Source organism: Cupressus sempervirens, chromosome 5 (genome assembly GCF_028749045.1).
Source record: "Cupressus sempervirens isolate cs-2001-9-10 chromosome 5, ASM2874904v1, whole genome shotgun sequence".
NCBI classification, from domain to species: domain Eukaryota; kingdom Viridiplantae; phylum Streptophyta; class Pinopsida; order Cupressales; family Cupressaceae; genus Cupressus; species Cupressus sempervirens.
Genome location: NC_143122.1, coordinates 949326763 through 949349636, shown reverse-complemented (window position 1 = coordinate 949349636; position 22874 = coordinate 949326763). Strand labels below are relative to the sequence as shown.

The 22874-nt window shown below is 34.2% G+C and overlaps 1 protein-coding gene across 3 annotated transcripts; it reads right to left on the bottom strand.

Annotated features, from left to right (window-relative positions):
* Window positions 1–1151: 1151 nt before the first annotated feature.
* Window positions 1152–7090, bottom strand: LOC149559097 (putative xyloglucan endotransglucosylase/hydrolase protein 33). 3 transcript variants are annotated; one of them, XM_089833057.1, is made up of 5 exons: window positions 7063–7090; window positions 5812–5985; window positions 4405–4505; window positions 4057–4265; window positions 1152–1968 (listed from the first exon to the last, which is right to left on the bottom strand). In XM_089833057.1, exons 1-5 carry the CDS (start codon window positions 7073–7075, stop codon window positions 1377–1379), a joined length of 1089 nt encoding a protein of 362 aa, XP_089689183.1. In that variant the 5' UTR covers window positions 7076–7090; the 3' UTR covers window positions 1152–1376. The 3 variants fall into 3 exon arrangements, with proteins under 3 accessions (XP_089689183.1, XP_089689182.1, XP_089689181.1); XM_089833056.1 differs by lacking the exon at window positions 7063–7090 and having other exon boundaries at window positions 4405–4499; window positions 5812–6632; XM_089833055.1 differs by lacking the exon at window positions 7063–7090 and having other exon boundaries at window positions 5812–6631.
* Between the last annotated feature and the right edge of the window lie 15784 nt (window positions 7091–22874).

Sequence of the window (22874 nt, the reverse complement as noted above, 5' to 3'; positions counted from 1 at the left end):
ATGTTTTTTCACAAAATTTAAGCCCTAACTTCTCACGTTCAAACTGATTTGATAAAATAGAACCTAATTTAACACTTGTCTAGCACCTCAAGCACTTGCACACTATTGTTAGAGATGTAAAACTCATTTTTACCTATATAATACTTCCTTAGTCCACACCACTTAAACTCCATGATATAGTCATCTACACTTGCTCATATCCTCTATACAAGATCACTCGTGCTAATCCTTCCAACAAGAACACAACTTCATATCTAGAAATCCAAACTCTCATTTTCTTTTACAAACCCTTTTTTTTTCACAAAATTCAAACTCACATCTTCTTATACAAACTCATGTTTTTCACAAAATCTAAACCTATGTCTTTTCACAGAATTTAAGCCCTAACTTCTCATTTATTAAATAAAAATAGAACCTAATTTAACACTAACCTAACACCCCCTACATCCTACATACACTATTGTTAAAGATGTAAAACTCTTTTTTACCAATATAGAACTTCCTCACTCCACACACCAATTTAACTCCATGATTTAGTCATTTACACCTACACTTAGGACAACACTTATAAATCTCTAGTACGTACTAGTGAAGTTGAAAGGCTCACAACCAGGGATCAAGTCTTGTTGAGTGCAAGGCCCCCGACATCTAAAAGGAACGAGGCCGAGATCATGCCTGAGCAAATTTGGCGAAATGGATACCCCTTGGTCTTTGATTTTTAACCAAAGAAACTAAGCGAAAAAAGCTGAATCTCTATTAAAAAAAAAATCTATTTAAAAAAAATAAAATCAAAGTCTATACTACTTTTGTTATAACAACCTAAGGATTTCACCGATGTAGGATTTTGCCAGTTTCACACCTGAAGTGTTGGAACAAGAGAAGAGAGTGCAGGTACCAATGTAACACAAGAACTTACGAGTCTTGTTCTATTTTTAAAGTTACCATTTGCAAGATTTGATTACCATGAGCACTTAGAAATTTATTTATTGTGAGCATGTATTAAAATTTCGGGCAATTCTGATTGAAGTCCGTTCTATGCGTGTTCCAATGCACCTGCAACCTGGCCAAACTCTCCAATGTACAAAAGCGATGTCTGTCTAAAGCAGGACAAAGGGCACGCACTCTTACATTTCATGTTATTCAAGACATGCTGCTATTCGATCTTAAATAATATATATAATTTATAAGGTTCACATAATTTCTTTAGCTAAGAGCCAAAAATCTAAAGTATTAATTTCATTTCTTCTTTGAGTTCTTTCTCTTTCATCCAAGGATGGATCATGGAGTGTGACCTGATATATTGATGAAAGAATCTTTACACAATCAATTTCAGAAATAGCAACGGAAAAAGTGCCCATTTTGCCAAACAAAATAAATTACCATAAACCATAGGCTCTCCTATCCATGCCAATGCCTTCCCCTGCCCTTCTCTGAGAAGGAGGTATTGAAAACTTCTCTCTCCCATACTTTGAAAACCGTGTCATTGTGGGAGGCTCCTCTTGCTCAAATGTACCAAGATCATTATCATAATCATAATCATGGCTCGGAATAAACCCTGTTTCTGATTTTCTCTGTCGTTGACATTCAGGTGGGATAATTGGATATCTTGAAAAATCTTGACAGTATGAATATGTCATATATCTTTTCCTTGCCCAATTCATTGCTGCTCGCTGCCTGGCATCCAGGGACTCGAACTCTGGACCATCAATGGGATTAGTGGAATGTGGTGTGTATGAACACAATGGAGTGGGCTGTGTGGGATTCCAAACACACCCATCAAGTTCAAGGTTGGTGTAGGAAGCTACAAATGGTGCAAACCTGTAATCAACTGGATACTTCCCTCCTTCAGTGGCCCAATCTGATCCATTCCAAATAGTTGAGTACACAGACATTGGCTTTGATGGATATTGCACTCCCCATTCTTTAGTATGATGTATTTCCCTGATTGGGATATTGTCAACAAGAAACCTGTTTACAAAATAAGAACTTGAGTGAGTTCAAGTGATGTGTATTTTTTAGGCGAATGTGACAAGCCACATAATATATTATCGATAATAAACTGGTAAAAAGATCCATGGAGGAAAGAACTAGAAAGAAAATTACAAATCATGGTCATATACAAAGTAGAAAGAGAAATTGAGTTCTAGGGAATCAGAAAAAATTATTTAGGACTAGAGCTTATTTTGCTTGCATCGGGGTGGTCAGTATTGGACCTACGAGTAAAGATCATTAAGACCAGGAAGTTTTTCACAATCCATATGAAACTAGCAAACTTTATGTTTCTGGATTCGATTATGTGATTATTTTTGCATCAACGTTTCAGATCACACACTCTATGGTCCATCATTAGGACAAGAGAAAGAGAGCATTAACAATTCAGGTTTAATCTGTTACTTCTCTTAATTTTTCGTGATGCTCTCTTTCTCTTAGGATGATGATAGATCACAAAATGCGATTCGAAACATTGATGCAAAAATAATCACACAATCAAATTCGAAAGCATAAAATTTGATAGTAAAACTCATTTTTGAAGGGAAAGAAACTTTAGTATATTGCAGGCCAAAGATTATACCTGATGACTTGAAAAGTTGAATAGGTCATATATTTACAGTCCTCATAATTTAAAAGAAGGGCTCCTGATTTTGGAGTGGTGGTTCAAAATTTGTCACTAAGAGTTTTCAAAACATTGGGCGGTTCTAAAACTGCCTCTGGTCCTGTTGAAAGCCGTGATTTTGTTCTAGTTTAAAAAGGCAAAATTTGTATCATTCAAGTGACCATAGCGCTGCAATCTCCATGCACAAAGGAAGTTTTCCAGCACTCAGAATTAGCTGAGTCTTCAAAGCAAAGAGGAGAAGAATTGAATGTTGGATCTCTTACAATTTGAGAAATAGAAAGCTGAAGTAATAATAAGCTTGAAAGAGGTTGTACAACACTTTGTTCTTTAGTCTGTGCAATAACTATGAGAGAGCTATTGCCTCAACCACCTGAACATTTCGTGCCTCATTGAGGTTTTTCAAAGATAATTCTTGTATTATCTTCCATTTCAACATTATAGTGTTGCATATCCTTGTGCAACATTATTCCAGTTGCTCCCATTGTTGACTATCAATTAGAGTACAAATACAATAGTAATGCGGAGTATGATTCCCTAATTGCTTGCTCGTTAATGGTGGAAATTATGGATTACAGCGAATCAGTTTGTAGACTCAAGACTTGAGGGAGTTTCTCGTAGTAGTTCTACTGAAGTTCAATTTCTCCTCTGTGTATAAGGGCTTTCATACTAATAATTTTATGGAGGCTCTGGCTATCTTGTGCGCTGTGGAGCAATGTTGTTTACAGAGATGGCACAGAATTATTTGTGAGATCGATTTTCAGGTCGTTGTGAACTTGCTCACAAAGCAAGCACATGAGGGCATTAATTGCCGCCTGACTTCGATTGTTAATCAGACATTCCATTTCTACATATCTCTTGAGTCTGTTTTTTACTTACATCCCTCTGCAGTGGAGTGGAGGGGAGTTGCTGATTGCCTGGCTAAATGGGCTTCAGCTTGTGTTCAAGATTGAAATATTGTTGATAAGAAGCAAATTACCTCTATAATTATCTCATGACTTTGATGAACTTGTTGAATGGAATAGAACTCTATGATGCTCTTTTCTGAACTATCCCTTTTGTTTTTCCTTCTATCTTATAAAAGTTTTACCCCTCATTTAGAGTAGGCTCAGAACTTTGCTTTTTTGGGGTTATTGTAGGCAATGAGATAAAGCCTATCTTTGGGAGCCAAGTTATGACTCTATTGTGCCAGCGACGGTAGGGTTCGAAGTTGGACCATAGGAACCGGAAAAGCTCTCATATGCCTAGATATATGACATCATGACGTACACTGGATTATAAAGCGGGTTTTTGAGTCAGATCCATAACTCAAGAGCTAATCAAGTTGCCTGTTGATCCAATCTGACAGAACAAAAGTTATGTTTCTTGGATGTCCTGCTCCATGACCTAATACACATCATAATACCAGTAACAATACGGAAAGAAAGTATATACTTGATACATACACAGTATGGTTGTAGTTCCAAAGAATGCTATACTCGTGGAATTCAGCCGCAGGATCGAACCAGAGATGGAATCTCTCTTCTCGGCCTATGTGAACACTTCCATTCCCATATACATTCGTCTGCAGAACCCACTGTTTTCGCCTGGTATGACCCAGGAATTCAAAGTCTAATTCATCATGGGTACGGGGGAAGACATCTGCATTTGAAGTCTGCAAAAGTTCCAGGAGAGAGAAATTATAAGATTAATTCATATCGTTAGAGGATCATATAATGTCAGAAACAAGTAAGCTACTTCTTTGAGATAATTGAAGAGAAAAAAAATGGAATCGATGGTCATGAAGAGCTTACATAAAATGCCACAACAACTCCTGCAGAGTAGTTCGCAGGAAGCTTGATGGCTGCACTGAAGAATCCATAGTAGAAGTCGTCTTGTGAAATAATACCTGAACCTTTCACAGGGAAAAGGAAGAGGATGGTGCGTTGGCGTGTTTTAGTGGATTCAAGTCATATTTATAGACAGGACAACTCAAGCAAATTCACAAAGTGTATGTTTTCACCAAGACCAGATTATATCTGTTTCTTCAGCATGTCCCAAAAAATACTATCAATGCATACTAGTGTATATAAGTTTTAGGAATTGTTTCTCTTCGTATGTTAACAGAATTCTAAATAAACAAATCCCTTTTGAGCCCTCGGGAGGATACTTCACATGAAACCTTGTAGATCTGTTACCAGAGCAGAAAAAGACTACAATTACCACTGGAGGTTCAAACCTGATTATCACTAGATCTTTATTGAGTTTGGCTCAAACAAAACGGTTTTAGATTTTATTTACTTAAGTGGTTCATCTGGAATTATACTACTTTTACTGGTAGGATCCATCTGTGATAGATATACCCAGACAACAGATGGGCCCGAGTTAGTGTAAACTGTAATTTTAAATGTGCCATCTATATATTGCTTAAACGTGAAAACTTCAGTTATTCCACTAAAACAGGGCGTTAACTTTCAGTCTCCTACTATCTAAGTCATTCCCTGACTCGAGTCACAGGAGAGGACTAACTATAACAGTCCAAAGGAACCCATTTTCAAATTGGTTATGATCTGTATCTCTTGGAAACTGAATATCTGCTTATTGTGCACTGTTATATGCCGGGACAGCCTTCTTCCAACATTAACTTTATCAGATTTCTAAAATCCATTTGAAATGTATGATCTATCTCTGGATTGATTGTGTATGTATTTTTCCATTCTTTCATCCTGATGAATGTTATCCAAAACGTTGATGCTAAAAAGACATACACAACAGAATCCAGAAACAAATAACACATTTCTTCCAACATTGTCTAACATAGTTTAAAGAATATGTAGTATTTCATGAGTTGATGAGAATGTGCACGGTGGAAGCTCCTTTATCAGGAATATGAGCCGCCTATTACTGTCATTCAACTTGTACGAATCAAGTTAGCGCTGAACATTGACTTTCAATATGGAATCTTGACATGGACATGGTTTTTCATCCTATTTGCCATAGACTATAATGTAAGGGGACAGTGCAGTCATGGCATGTACTTATGCTCAATATAGTTTGAGCTTCACAAGTTTTTCCCACAATCCAAACAAGATGGAGACCAGAGGCAGACATCCTACAACAATCTATCAGCTCTCCACAAAAGATCAATAGGGTATTAGAATAAACTAACTAAGAATGATAGCCAAAAAGGAGAAATGGAATAAGGGTAAGAAGATGTGTACCTGAGGATTTGTCGAGAATTAGATTGACAAGATTTCCACCATCTAGTTGCTGAACATTTGTTGGACCTCCCCATACAACAGAGTATCCCTCTTTGAAAGATAGATGAGGAAACTGGTCTGTCAAACGTGGTGTAGCTGGAGGACGAAAGTGTTCTTCTTGGCGACCACAGTGTACTGTAAATGACAGCAAAATGAGCTGAAAAAGTAAGGAATATAAATGTAGAAACGGACAAGCCATATATCTGATTGTTTTTCTTCCCACTCTGTCTGGAACAGAGCAGATGCTGCTCAGTTGCAAAGTTATCCAAAAATACACAACTTGGAGAAGTGGAGTATGACCAACATACTCTTATTATGGATTCGAGTAGATTCAAACCTTGGGATCCTCAAAACTTACTAAACATTTCATAATAGTAAAGCATCACCACAAGTGATTGTAGTTTCAAGACTCATTCGTAAACAAAAATAAATCAGAAAGCTGAACGAAACTACCCCACCGTGCAGACTTGGGCTATCTAGTGTCAGAGGTGCAAATCCTCAACGAAATAATAAATAAATAAATCCTTACAACTAAAGTTATGCAATTCAACTGTGACATATTTTATTTCAGGTATGGCAGACATATAAGACAAGAAACTCATTAAAATTTACAGAAAAGTATAAAGGTTCGCACTTTTCACAGATATGTTGAGAGCTACAAGTTGTAAGCTAGCATTTACTAGAGTCCCACATCGGCGTGACCCTTAAACTAATAATATTAATTTTGTGCCATCTTGGTTTCACAATTCCACTAAGGATATCCATTAAGAAGGTGGTTCTTACAATGAAAATTCTGAGGGGAAGAGACTCAGTAGTCCTTAAAAGTCACACATGTACTTATAGTCATCATTTTTGAACTTTTTTGGTTGGTGATTCACCTATTTGTGCACCACTATAGGGAGATTTCATAATGACTATTAGGACATTTTACCACAGGTACTAGTGTTTTTTGGTGAACGATTATTGGGGTGAACATGACATATATCGGAGGAGTGTTTTAAAATGATACTTTCAACCACATTGTACTCCAAGGCCTATGCCGATCCATAAAAATGCCCAAATGCCAAAACCTTAGATTTAAGCTCTTGGGTCACATACATAGACACACTGAAAAAATCTGCATAATTTGACTTACAATCTAAGAAATCTAGATACGTGAAATTAGCCTGAACAATTATTAAATCTCTTCCCCTAGTTGAAGGCCGATCTTACCATTAAAATCCATAGCTATTTGCAGCAGACAACTCATAAAATGAAAAGACTGGTGGGTCTCAAAGAATATAGGAGGAGATTAGATATACAACTGAATCAGAACTGATTAAATCAAAGACGGAAAGTTTGCCAGCCTCAACACAGCTATGACGGGTGAGTTGGAGCAAACAAAAAGAGCAGCAAAGCCAACCAGAGGAGATAATTATGTTTGGAATCATTGTATTGGGCTGCCATTACAGTGATATGCATGGGACTTCCCTGTACACCTTTTTGTGGCACCACAATCAATTTATCTTCATGGGGTAACGTGCTTGCTAACTTTTACAACCTTGTACGTGACGACCATGTCATCTTCTTACTGAAACAAGAGACATAGGTAGTCTCTGACTCTTTTTGCCGCCAAGAGTAACATTTCACATGCCTACATTCGTCAACTTAATAAGGCCCTCATGTGCTTTTGTTCTTTCCATTGAAAATTTTTCTTAGCAGCTGTCAGTTCTACAAAACTAATCAAGGGGAGGGTTTTAGCAATTTGTATAGAGGAAGATATTGATTGGTGGCTATAGTATAGTGTTTTAATAAGTATTCAATTGAGGTATTTAAGGATGTCAGAGTTTTCTGTTTCATATGCAATGTCAAAGTTTTCTTTTTCATATGCAATCTAACTGTTTAAAGTTAAGGTTCAGCTTTTAGGTAATAGTCATGTATTATATAGGACACATTATGTATGAAAGGGTTAAAAGTAGTCGAAAAAAAAGGTTTACAAAATGTACTCCAATTCACTACTTAGACATCTTCTCCCAATTCAATTTGGTTGCATTGATTTCTTCATTTTTATAGTATATAGTATTGTGAAGGTGGATTATGAGGACCAAACTAATAAAAATTACATGCAAATTTATTATAATATGTAAAATTGATTTTTTGTCCAAACTTGTATCATAGTGCTAGTTTGAATGGAAAATAAATTTAGAATATGTCCTTATTTTCATCCAAGATTGTTCTCTTTTGTTCTCATTCTATATTTTCAAAGTTAAGGTAAGTAGTTTTGGACTCGTTATATATGAGCTCCAAAGTTGAGTTTGAGAATTGATTCTATATGACTAAAGGAGTTAGACATTCTAAGTTTTGTTAAATTAATTGCAAGACTAAAGGAATTGAGTATGAAGATTCAATTTACTATAATTATATTCATAATGTCTAAATTATTTTGTAAGTGCTTAAGAGTATCTTTTAAGAGTGGTTTGGTAAAAAATTGTATATAAGTTATTTGTTCAAAATCTATAAAAATAATCAAGAAGAGACTTAGTACTCGACATTGGTATGGCAATTATGTTGGAAATGACTAACCTTGTGTCAGAAATGAATTTTTGGCATGTCCTCTATTCCTTCCAAACCTCTTGGATTTGGTCTCTTTCATGTTCATTATATATTTTCAAGAGCTCCTTAAATGACCTCCAAAGCTAACCTTCTAAAGAATTTTGGAGTTGACTATATATGTTGATAATGCTTAAGGACTCTTGACTTCTGTGTGTTGATTATATATTTGTAAAGTTAAATTATGTATTATTGGAGCTTCCATATATAAGCCCTAGAGTTGGCATTTGTAGAATTGATTGTATAAGACTTATGGAGTAGACTCTAAAGAGTGAAGTTACTATCATTATACCTATAATGCCCAAGTTACTTCTTAGGTGTCCACAATTAAGTTTTGAGAGTGGCATGGTGAAAATCTGTACAAATTATTGATCAAATCTATAAAACTAATCAAGAAGGGACTTAAGACTAATTGATTAATATCGGTGTGCATATTATGTTGGAAATACCTAACCTTGAGTCAAGGAAATACTTTTTTTGCAATGTCTTTTTATTAAATTTGATTTCTTTCATATTCATTACATATTTTCAAAGTCAAATTGTGCATTTTCAAAGCTATTGTAAATGAACTCCAAAGCTAGCATTATAAAGAGTTTTAAAATTGACTTTATATAAATTTTGGAGGTGACTATAAACTCCAAAGTAATTGCAAGTATATCCACAATGCCTAAATTATTTCTTAGGTGCTCAAACTATCTTTTTGGAGTGGCTTGGTTAATATTCTATGAACTACTACTTAAATATACAAAAGTGAACTTTGATTTGTCCATGTTCTTAGACCTCTATTGTGAAATGACAGTGGATCTCAATATTCATTTTATATCAATGAAAATTTGGGTTCCTTCCGAGGGTTATTAATGATATAATGTCATGAAATGTGGTTGTATTATCTTCTTTTTCTTCCTTCAAGTCTATTAGGATCCTCTTGAGCTAAATAGCCTAAAATGTTGTTACATTTGTTATAATATACCTAGCTCTACTTTGGGAAGGAAAACTCTAATTTATTTCTTGGATACACATGAAATGGCTCTCAACTTGAATTGAAAAACATCTTAACATTCTCTTACTATCATCTACACAATTTTCCTAGTTGTTAGTTTTTATGATCAACTAAAACTCACTTGATGCAGTATACAAAATATCATATCCTTTGGTATCATTGATATATCTCAAGTTTCACTTGTTTACTAGTATGTAATCTTTGATGTCTCTAGAAATTTAGAAGTTAGGCTTACTATAGATGCATTATATAAAGTGTAGTTGTTATTATAACATAAAAATTAAAAGGTGTGGGATTTTGATGTAACAAATCCTTAATTTTCTATGTACATTAGGAAAAGTTAAAGAGGGACCTTCAAGCATAACCTTCTGAAGGGCCTAAATTAGATTAGCACTACCCAAAGAGGATGCAAAGGGGTGTTAATGCTGAATTAAAGTCATTTTTTGAGATGTATACTCAAAGAATCTCTTTCAATTAGAATGTTCTTTCTCTTTAATATTATGTTATTAATTGATTTGATTAAGTATTTTCTTAATCCAAGTAAATTGACCAATTGAATTAAAAGTAAAAGAAAAAGTACATTTGATAGATAAAAACAAGAAAGGATTATATCTGAAACATCAAAGTAATTGCCATGGAATGAAAAAAAAGAATCATACTTACCTTAAGAGCCAATAGGAAGGGTGAAATAAAATCTAAAAATTAGTTGTCAAATTGTATCAAAAATTGAAATAGAACCAAATATGGTACCCAAAAACTGAGATATATGGATCTTAAAAATTTGGGACTCTTTGGTAAAGGTTGACTTGGAGAGCCTAGGTCAACCTGAGTTGATCTTTAGCTTTGCCTCTATCTGTTCTACACAAAAACATTGAAATATTTAAGTCTACCCTAGTTCCAAGATTTGGATTTGGTACTCTTAAAACTTGTAGATATGCTCCCAAACACAAAAAAAATGGATTTTTGTTGGGTGGGAGCGGCTTGCCATGGTCAAGCCCTAATTTAGGAATCAACCTTGAAGAAAGAAAGCATTCAAAAGTAAGACAAATGTAAATGTTCACCTTACTTACCAAATGTTTAGATAGATTCAAATCCACTATCCACAAAGATGTATGAATTCTTGTAAGTAGATGTATGATGTAGAATGATAGGATATCTCCTTAAATACAATAGATCTACAAGTGTCAAATCATAGAATCAAGGATGTAAGTATGCTCTTGAATTTTTGAAGGGTTGAAACCTTGAATGTTGCTTAAAAAATTTCTTGATAATGGTGACTTGAATACTTTCTTACATGTGTATTGAATAATAATAGATAAATTGTATATAGAATTGATACCCAAATGAAGTGAGTAAGCCTCCTTTTATAGTGATTTCAAAATCAAAACCGAAAGGGCCCACCACACTACGTGCTAAATTAAACTGAAAAGATGGGCCTAGGATCCCAAGGCATTTTGTAGTAGGCACTAAAATAAATTGAAAAGATGAGCCCAAGATCACAAGGCACAATGACTTGGGTTGAGGTTGACCTTGACCTCAACCTTGAAGACCTTTTGCATTGGTATGTCTACTGATATCTTGGGGTTAGAGGAAAAATGATCAGAAATAGACATGAACTCATAAAAAAGTAGTAGAGAAAGCATAAATGCATCCATGTTCTATGAGATCACCAAAATGGAAGGGTAAAAGGTCTTACAATGAAAGTGCACATTTTTTAAGATGTTACTATGTGTGTGAAATAGTGTACCTACACAAACAATTACATACTTCAATAGAACATTAGATTGGTAGTCCATAATGACCATATAGAGAAAATTACAAAACAAAAGACTAACAAGAGCATCCTATTATTCTCTATCTAGAATAAGTATGAGATGGATCTTGAAGTTCTCTGATAAATTTACAGATCCATGATTAGTGACAATGGATCCTAGAATGAGAGATTCAAATAGGAAATAATCCACTTATAATGCATCTAAGATGAGCAAATTAAGAAAGAATTAGTTGGTTCCATTGTGAAATTGAAGTAATCTAAATGCAAAGTGCACAATTAATCTATGTGAGTACATAATTCTACATCTTGTACTTAAGATGCAAGTGAATGGGATCAAATGAGCTCAAAATTCATTCCTTTAATCAAAATTGAGAGGAAACAAGTGGTGCAGATTGATTCTTAAGGAGTGGTTAACCCTTAATAATGAATGTGAGCTTATTTATGTGTGCTAACTCCCATTGGTCTATTAACAACTAATTTGTCATCTTGTGATGAGTTGCAATTTAGGAGATTTTATTAATTTATTTTAATTAATTAATTGATTTAGCCAAGAGGATTTAATGGGATTGATTTAATTAAATATGCCAGTGCAATTAATGAAGGTTACTTATCAATTAATGTTGATTGAATACTTGATTAGGGATATTGATGAATTATGAAAGTGATCAAACAATCAGATAAGTATAATCAAGGAGTGAGTTCTAACTTAAAGAAAATAGGGCTTCTGGTTAGACTAGCCGATGTTAGGATGGTTATATTTGCCCATCTTCAAATCAATATATGAGTAGCGTGTTTATTCAAAGAAATGATGATGTTCACTTAAAGAACAATTTGATACAAGGCAATGAAACTATTCCAACTTTGCAGATTGATAATTTTCTAGCTTGACCAAATGAGATTCAATTGATTAAAAGTTTAAGCCATCAATTTTAATCTTTATGGACCAAAAACTAACCATATTGACTCTAAACTTAATGGAATAAAGACCAATAAGAGCTAACTAGAATATCCAATTTGATTTGAAGTGATGAAACTAAGAAACTAAAACATCATGATGATAAAAAAATAATCAATTCAATTTGAAGTGATGAAATTGATCAATGTTAAGAAAATATCAAAAGAAATGTTGCTTGATAAAATAGAATAACCAATTTGATTTGGTGCGATGAAAATAATCAACTATAAGATGATTTGATTTAGGCATAGATAATCAACTTGATATGATTCTTGATGTAGTCAATTATTTGAGAGTCCCAACTTGATGGAAGAGAATTAGCATGTCCCTAGTGTGGATAGCTGATTCGATTGATTGATTTGACTTGGTGATTGATTCACTAATTTTGATATGATCCCTAGCTGGATTTGATGAAAAACTGATTGATTTAGGTATGATCATGTCCACTGGGGAGTAAAATCTAAATATAAATTAATGAGATCTCTATTTCAAGTATTGTTTATGATCTTAGATTAATAGAAATGTGATCTTATGATCTTAGATTAATAGAAATGTGATATGGCTTGAAGATGTTTAGAATCAAGTTTAATCTGATTAGAATTGATTTAGTGTTGATAAAACATAGTTTGACCACTTGAAAAGTGTAAGTTGACCATATTTTACTAAGTTTGACCAATAATATGATGAGTTGACTAGATTCATTTAATGAAAAATTATGTTGTGTAGCTTTTGGTAAGAAGTGTGGGCTTGTTTAACCATCTTTGACCATTGGTTAACTATGGTTTGACTGATAATTCTACCTCGATTGACCTTTGGTGACCTTCCATTTTGTTTTTGAGACATTTTGATACCTTTATGTGTCTTTGTGGACTCATTTTTTCCTTTGGTCAACACCTATTTGAGTAAAGTTAAATTTGCTTGATTAGGGTTGACTTTTTAAAAACCCTCTTTTTTTACTTTTTAGGGTCATTTGATTTTTATTTTGGTCTTGATGTAGTATTTTGCACTTATTCTACATTTTTACCCCATTTTTAGTATTAGTCCTTGAAAACCCTAAAAGTATGAATAGGCCTTGAAAAAGTGAAAGGTCATTAAATTTTTGCTTCTTAATTTACCATTTTAGAGCTCCTTGTATCATTGTCCTACTAGTAGATAACCATTGTATTGGGCTCAATAGGCTACATTGACGAATGTCGCACTATCTTCCTTCAGTAACTAATCAATAATGACTTTGGCCATGATTTTTGTACTTGACTGTGTGTATTTTAGATCAATTGGAGGAGTCACGATGCCTGATTGTGGTCAACATAGTTTTATGTGTGGTTGGGCATGGTTTTTACGAGAGATTTTAGAGTACCCTCATTGATTTACCTAGGGTGCATGCATTTTCGCCCACATGTACTAGGAACTACATGAGATGTTTTATCACCATGCTTAGAGTATGATAGTTGGCATAGTCATATTGTAGATATTGGCAAGAGAGCATAACCCAATGACCAATCCAATTGAGGATAGGTAAATAGATCCCAAGGATCCATACATCTACATATATTCAAGATTCATTTGGTGGCCTCATATGTGGAAGTTGGATTCCTTTAGGAGAGAAATAATGATCTGACTGAGGTGATAAGAAGGTCTTTCTTGTATTCTGAGGAGTGGAGCACTAATCTCCAATAAATGCCTTATTTCTTCTAGAGCTAGTATCTTATTAGATGCACGCCATGCATCATTGAGAAAATTTGGTTACTTAAGTATTGATACAATATGGTAGAGTTCCAAGTACTCCATAGGATTTGACTATCTATGCTCACATTAAGGATGAGAAGGGAGATTAGGGATCCTGATTATCATATGAGATTTCTTGTTGATAAATTTCAGAGATGGTCTTAGTTAGATGGGGCTTACTTCCTAATATGTCAAGTGGTGGACTCACTAATGCATATGGAGAGTTTCTTGTTCAACGTCAAGTTCCATAGTTCACTGCCCTAGATGAGATGACACCACATAGTGAGCATCCCTTAGACTATGATCTATATTATGATGGTTCATCTCCTACTAGATTGGAGCACAAAGAGGAGGTCACAAAGATAGGGATAGAGGTTTTAGAGATAGATGAGATACTAGGACTCATTATGTTGGTGAGTTGAGGGGTGATGGTAGAGATATAGGTGTTGTTGGAGGTGAAAAAGGTGAAGGTGGAGATAGTGATGATGATGATGATAGGGATGATGGAGGTGACAAGAGTGGAGATAGAGGATAAGATAACTTACTCATATTTATACACCACCCCCCTCCCCCGCTTGTAGAGTAGACGCATATTCTAGTTGGGTCTATTTTAAGATAGCAACAACAACAACATAGGCCAACTCAACAATAGCATTCTAGAGAGTAGTATTGCAAAAGGTGGTCAACCACCATAGCATCTCCCAAGAGATAGAGCTAGAATAGATGTTGTGTCATCTACATAGGATTATGAGTATGGGGTGAACCCACAATAGTGGGTTACACTTTTTTGGAGGAAGAAATTGATCCAAAAAAGTGGACGCCCTTTATTTTATTCAGGTAGTTTTGATAGAAACTGCCCCAATACTTTCAATCAAAATTCATGAGAGGATCAAAAGTCATGAGAGGATCAAAAGTAACTAGATCAAATACTTTTGATTGAAAGTACCTAGTTAGTTTTGATCAAAAGTTCCTATGTACTTTTGATTAAAAGTGCCTAAGGAAAATCAAGGTTAAAAACCCACTATTTAACCCCACACCCATCATTTTCACATTGGGTTTCAATCAGAAGTGAAAAGAAGGGGGCATTTGACTCATCAGTCATCGACTAAGGATGGTATTTTTCATTTTTTTGGCTTTCTAAAGTTTTTAAGTTGATTTTTAATAGTTTTTAAGTATTTTTAATGTATATATGTGTATATGTATATATTGCGTAAATATACATATATGTGTATATATGCACACATATATGTATATATATATATACACACATTTATTCTTTATATATATATATATGCATGCATGTTCAAATTTTATGTAGTCACATGTGTATATATATATATATATATATATATATATATATATATATATATATATATATATATATATATATGTTTAGATTTTATGATATTGCACGTGTGTGTATATTTTTTAGTGTAATATTTTATGTACATATATGGATATGTGTGTGTGTCCATGCGTACGCGCATGTGTGTGTGTGCACGCGCGCTTGGGTATATATATGCATACACATGCACATGTTTAAATACACATTCATGTATATATAGAGAGATATATATCTTTATACTACATGCATGTATATTTAAAATTGAATATTAAACCTAGACTAAACCATAATGAATCCCAAATCATAACACTAACCCTTGAGTTAAACTATAACACTAGTTACCTTAATACACTATAGCTCTAATACTAAACTAAGTTGTACCCTAATTGTACAACGTAAATTAAATTTCTAATGCTAAATCAAATTGGATTTCAAAAAATTATCTGGAGCAAATTGAACCCAAACTCTTAGATTGGGCTAAATAAAATGATAACTCTAAAACTAAACCCAATTGAGTTGTACATATTTTAACATTGTTAAATATGAAATCAAATTATTTACCCCAACCATATATATATATCTTAATTATTTTACTAAAGAAAAATTAAACCCCAATTAACTCTAATTAAGTGTTAAACCATACTTTATAATTATAAATCCATCCCTCACCCTCATACATGTATGAACTAGAAGCAATGAACTAGTTCAAAAATTCATGATGGATTGAAGTTTGATTTTGAACATGCACATGTCATAGAAATTAGGAGCAAAAATTACCATGTAGACCCTTTAAAACACACACATGAAGTATATATAGATTAGGACACCAATATCATGACCCTTGAGCCATTATTCTAGCATCCTTTTCACCATTATGATAAATTGGTGTTAGATTCTAGGCTTTCTCCTTAATCCATCCTATTTGGACCCCTATAAACAATAATGTATGTGCTAGACACCAATCTACCTAGTTTAGAAAATTATAATTTATAGATTGATGTTCAATTTTACATTATCCCTTCAAAATTATTATTTATTAAGGTTTAATTTTAAATTTACTCCTTAAGACATCTTATGAGGGCTCATTTATACATGTATGTACATGAACTAGCTCTCGATGATCTAGTTTAGAAAATTATGATTAATTAAGGTTTGATTCTAAGTTCTCCCATTAAGACATCTTATTAGAACCCCTTTCGTTATTATGATATCAATACATGTTAAATTTTACATTATCCCTTTAAGTCATGTCCTATTAAGACCCCTTCAAATATCCATGTGTATAAACTAGAGATCATCATCTAGTTTATAAAATTACATGATCTAGATTGATTTTTGTTTTTAGTCTTTCCCCTTAAGCCATCCTTTAGTGACCCCTTTCAACATTATGATATATTTAATTTATATTTTAGAATTTCCCCTTAAGACATGTCCTATTAGGACCCTTTATGCATACATATATACATGAACTTGAGATATTATAACCAAGTTTAGAAAGTCATGATGGATTGATGCTCAATTTTGAACATGCACATGCCATCCTATTAAGACCAAGAATTACTATATAGGCCCTTTTAAACACACATGAAGTATATATAGATCACAACATTCTTGTTACCACATGATATATTGACTTTTGAAACTTAAGATAATTCCCTTAATACATCCTACTAGGACCCTACTAAACATGTCTTTGTGAACTAGAAACCATAAACCTATCTAAGAAATTTATGATCTAGAAATTGATGTTTGATTTTATGTTTTCCCCTTATATGTGTATGTTCATTTCATGAATGTATATGACTTAAATGTACATGTCTTCATTTAATGTTCATATAAATGATCTATGTGTATGTTCATTCCATGTTTAGGAAGTTTATGTGCATGTGAGAATTCATTTCATTTTTAGGACTTCTGTGTGTGTGTGTGTGTGTGTGTGTGTGTGTGTGTGTGTGTGTGTGTGTGTGTGTGTGTGTGTGTGTGTGTTCATTTAAAATATTTATATAAATTATATGTTTATGCTCATTTCATGTTTATGACTTATAGATCTGCATACATGTTGTTATCTATTTTTTTAAATGTCATTTTAATAAATTTTAGGTACACATATGTGCACATACATACATTTGCATACTAACTCAACATCCTACTCATCACATGGTGGATCAGTTTATTCCACCCCAACAACCTATTTCACCTAGGTAGCAGCCTATTCTATGCCAACAATTATATGATCACACTAATTAAGGAATTCTGAGGCTATAGGATTCCTTGACTAGTGGAACATGCTTTAGTGTATACTGTAGTACATACCAACCTATATTAGGTAGCCTAGTTCACATTTAAGATGAGATTCATGGTGTTGCTTCATATGTCGTTGCTACCATATAGGAAATACTTGAGAGTAAGAGATGAGAGGTTTCTTCAGGTATTCTTTTGCATGTAGTACAAGGCTTGGTTCCCAAAGAGACCTTGATGAGGGAATATTTCCCTTATTATGTGGATCAAAATTTTGTGAAGGAGTGTTAGGTTACAAAGTGTACATATCCACATATGGTGGCATTGATATACCTACACTTCCTTTCTTCTCATAGTCATCATCCAAATAACAACTAGATTCCACTCTATTTTGCACAACAACCTCTTATTGATGTTCACTTAGGTAAGATGGTGAACTATGTTGATCTACCAAATCATTTAGGATAGGGGCATGGTAGACTAGCTAATAAGGATGTTTTTGGATAGGCAGGTCATCAGGCACCAACACACAGGGTGAGTGCCACAAAGAGGACACATTCTATTACCCTTGTATTTGGTCCATCAATCGATGAGGCTATGTGTAGCACCCAATTGTGGATGGGTGATTCAAGGAGTTGGGGACATTGTAGTAGTTGTTATATCCATATATAGTGACAAGGTTCATTAGTACTTGATGTCTCACAGATATTCTAGATCATTGGATGTTTCATCATCAATGAACATGTACAGTGCAATAGGCATCCCTTCACTAGCTAGGTCAGATGTTTGAGATCATGTGGGTAGTACTAGGTTACATCCCTAACCAAATTCTTTTTATTTCTGAGGTGGTCATCATAATGGAAGTACACATCATGATCCATCTATTAACCACTCTATTTCTACAAAGGGAGAGACATACACTACATACCCTTCAGCAAGGTAGGGTGTGGTTAGATTTTAGAGAGCCAACATAAATATTATGCATTTCCTAGCCTCCTTTCTATTTTACATCTAAAAAGCAATTTATTTATTCTTCAATAATTTTTAAAAAATAAAGGGTTTGTCAGAATTAAAATGACCTGGTTGTTAAACGTTCAATGAATGCTTGTCAAAGTATCGACAAGGTTGCCAAAATTGTAATGAAGGCCACAATAATAGGTTTGGCAACTTTGTATGTGCTATGATGAGTTTTCATTGGAATTGCAATGACTAGTTTTCAAAATTTTGATGACACCCATCATAGGTCTGACGAGTTTTCCAAATATGTGATAGTGGCCTTCGACACAGGTTTTGCAACCTCTATCATCAAATGTCTGACATTTTTCTCTTGCAATTATAGGTCATGATCTTTGCATCCACCATTTTTGATGTGGACATCATCATAATTATGACATAAAGGTCTTTTTCAAACCCTCTGACAAAAAAATAGCGACAAGTAAAACCTCCATAGATTGTCGAAAACTTGGCTTGTATTTTTCAATTTTTTTATGAACACCCATTAGAAATGGACATCAAATGTACTAGTGAGAATAAAAATGAACTAAGGCCACTCGGGACACCCATAATGCCAAAAAACTAGAGAATAACCATGATTGTTCTTCCTACCATAATTGGGTTTGGGCATTGACATTATTGGTCCAATATTTCGAACGAAACTTGGATAGGTCCTTGTAATCCTCCTCCTCACTTAGCTTCTTTTTGAACTCTAATGTAGATTTGGTGATCTCATTCATATTATGTTTCATGGCATCAACATTGTTAACAATTTTCTTAACCTTTTCCTCAAAACAACCCACTCTCTTTTCCATCTTTATCAACTTAATATCAACATCCTCACAAATATTATTGGCCTCCTCAATGATCATATTATTCTTGATCCTTAAAGGTGGTAATGAAGATTTTGGATGAGTGGAAAGGTCCATAGTAGGGTCTAAAGAAGTATTAGGGATTTCAAACACATGGGTAGAGATACTAGCCTCATAGGAGGGAGAAGTGGCAATTAGAGAGGACGTGATTTTTTTTAGGGGAATCCTCATCCAAGCTAGTAGAGATGCTAGTGTTCTTAGATGAAGAGGGGTCCTTGAGGGTTTTCTCATTTTCAAGGGTATGGTACCCCACCCAATAGAAAGATGGGGGGTAATATCTTCATCCATAATCTCTACATCTGAATTAATCTACTAAATTTTGAACTTGGGCTTTTTTTCTTAGTGAGTTTATTTTTAGTAGGAGAATTAACCCATTTCATTCTCTTATGATCAATAGGTGTGTCATGGGGGGTAATAGTATTTGAAGAGCTTGGTTCAACCTTAGCAATGGGATTTTTAATTTTTTACTTTTTAGAGCAACTAGGCTAAGGGTTAGTAGTGGCCAAGATTTGGGGTCGAGAATCTTGAACATTTTGAGTTGAAATAGAATGAGGAGGATAGAGGGAAAGGTGAAACTTGTAAATCCTATAAATTATCCTTGGTGTAGAATGGTGAAATATTTTCCCTTATTTTTAGCCTTCGCAATATCTTTAACAATTTAATCCATTGACAACAAAACAAAAAAGGGAATGGAAACCAAGTCCTTATTCCTAAGGTAATTGAGAAATGGAAGGTGGTAGTAATAATAAAACCCATACCGGCCCTCCAACGTGAAGTATTGCATAATGACATAGAAAAGACAATCCCATGGCTTTGGAAGTTCATCATAATTAAACAAATGGAGAGACATGATTTTCCTAACAAATTCAAGGTAGTTTTTGTTTGTGGAATGTCATGTGTACCTCTATTATATGAAATTCCATCTCATGACCACTTATTCGTCATGGTTCTTGAACAACAATTTAAAGAATCTTAATATTTTTCTAATGAATCTTGTAACAATAATGAACCTTCAATTTAAGTTCATTTTATTAGTTTGAAAAAAAAATTCATTTGGTTATCACATATGTGCTATGAACTTCTCAAAATCTTGTTTTGTACACTTTTTCGAGCATCATTATTTTATCACCATGTCCTATTAAGTGTAATTAAGTGTGAGTGTACATTTCTAGTTGGCATGTTGATGTGTCACTCCACTTGCATGTGTCAACATCTTGAATTGTGTGTAAGGAGATCATGACTAAAATGGTTATTAATCGTTGAGTACTCTACACTCGAGTCTCCATCTAGCATGCGAGGTTTGAGGCACCACCCCAAAAAAAATTTGGGTTCCTACTTTTTTAGAGAATGGTAAAACCCTAATACGATTGTTCTTTGGAAGTTGCCCTAAAATGGAAAGCGCATGATATAAGTATTTTTAGTGTTGCAGATAGGAGAGAGTGAAAAGTGTATTGTTGGTTACTATTGGATTAGTCTTCTGTGTCCTGAAAGAACTTGCATTGCAAGTGAGTTGTAAACTTTGTGTTGAAGATAATACATTGTGCAGGTTTTGGAGGGGTGGGTTTGTTTTACCGAAAGGATTTTCCCCATTGGCATATCTTTTTGTTTATGTATTTTCTTTCTTTGTATGTTTTATGTATTCATGGTTGACTACAATATTATTATTTAGATAATATTGAATCTAAAATTGTAAGGATTTAATAGGAATTTGCATAATACTTTCCTTAAGGGATTAGTGTAGGAAGTTGTTTCCGCACCTAAGTTTCCTTACAAATGGTATCAGAGCTTGATCAACTTTTGATCCTAGTTGTTGGGTAGCTTTTTTGAGCTAATCTCAAGTTGAGTGGGAATTTTGTGTAAAGCATTCTAAATCTTATTTGCAAATTGAGCTGGCTAGTTCATCATACAGAAAAATGGAGGTGGAGAAATTTAATGGCAATAATTTCAAGTTGTGGAAACTCAAGATGGAAGAATTGCTTGAAGATTGTGATCTATGGGAGGCGGCTTCACTTGATGTGAGACTTGCAGCAATATCTCAAGAAAATTAGGATCTCAAGGATCAGAATGCTATGGGTCTCATTAGACTCTACCTAGTTGATTCAGTTCTCCTGAATGTTCTTAATGAGAAGACCTCAAACAGTTTGTGGACATGGCTTGGGTCTGTGGATCGAACCAAATCTCTAGTGAATGAGTTGTTCCCAAGGAAGAAATTGTATTCTCTAAGAATGGAGGAAGGAGGATCTACTATAGATCATCTAAATGCTTTTAATCTACTGATTGAATAGTTGACATCATCTATCAAGATACAGGAGGAGGGTCGATGTATGACCCTATTATGTTCCTTTACGAATTCCTGGAAACATCTTGTGATGGCTCTTGGAAGTACTTTAGTCACTTTCAAAATGGATGAACAAGGAGACGTAGAGAAATTCTTCAGATTCAGCTAAGGAATCTCTTGCTATTTGTGGTAGATCTAATGATAAAGGGAAGCAAAATGATAACAAGTCTGGAAAGGGTAGATCCAAATCCTGTGGAAAATCAAAGACTCCTGGGAAGTCCAAGGCAAAATGTTAGAACTATGATAAGACTAGGCACTTTTATAAAGACTATAAAGAGCCAAAGAAGAAGAAGAAGGCCTTAGATTCAGGTTCAAAAAAATCTCAAGAACATGTCGATGTTTTCATTGTAGCCTTGGTAACGCATGCATCTAATGATGTGTGGTTGATAGACTCGGGCGCTTCTTTCCACATGACCTCTCATTGAAGTTGGATCTCAAAGTATAAAGTTTTTGATGGTGGAAAGGTGTACTTGGGTGATGATTCTCACCTAAAGATAGTTGGACGAGGACAATTCACTATTAGATTCCCTGATGGATGAGTAAAGGGGATTAATGGGGTAATGCACATCCCTAGTTTGGCATGAAACCTATTATTTTTAAGTATGATGAATGATGTAGGTGTGCAAGTTGTTTTTTCTAAAGATGGATGTAAGATGATGAGAGGAGCTATGGTGCTTGCTAAGGGTACTAGGAGAGGTACTCTATTTTAGCTTGATGCATGCATTTCTCAATGCAATAGTTCTTCTGTTTCAAAGAAGAGAGCAACTATCACTTCATTCCCACCATCTAAACGAGTAGTAAAGAAAACAGTGGTTATTAGTTTTGATGGTAGTGTAGCATGTGTACCTAAGGGTGCAAACACATTGGAAGACAAGCTTCCTGTAGAAAAGACAATGTTGTGGCATATGATATTTGGCTACATTGGTGAGAAGGGTCTCAGAACCCTAAAAAAAAAGAACCTCATTGAGGGGTTAAATGATTGTAATCTCCAGTTTGACTTCTGCAAACATTATGTCTATGGTAAACAAAATCATGTTCAATTTTACTCTAGTTCTCACAAATCTTCTGATGTTTTGGATCTTATTCATTCTGATGTATTTGGTCCCGTAAAATTTCCTTCAATCTCCAAGTCAGTATTTTTTGTATCTTTCATAGATGATTACAGTAGAAGAACATGGATTTATTTCTTGAAAAG

Bases quoted from the DNA above. Each gene is read 5' to 3' on its own strand.
- LOC149559097 (XM_089833055.1), bottom strand. From the start codon at position 6,049: ATGGCTTGTCCGTTTCTACATTTATATTCCTTACTTTTTCAGCTCATT. The intron at 4,266-4,404 runs GTAAGCTCTTCA...GAACTTTTGCAG, and splicing joins GAGTTGTTGTGGCATTTTAT to ACTTCAAATGCAGATGTCTT. The intron at 1,969-4,056 runs GTATGTATCAAG...TTTTGTAAACAG, and splicing joins TGGAACTACAACCATACTGT to GTTTCTTGTTGACAATATCC.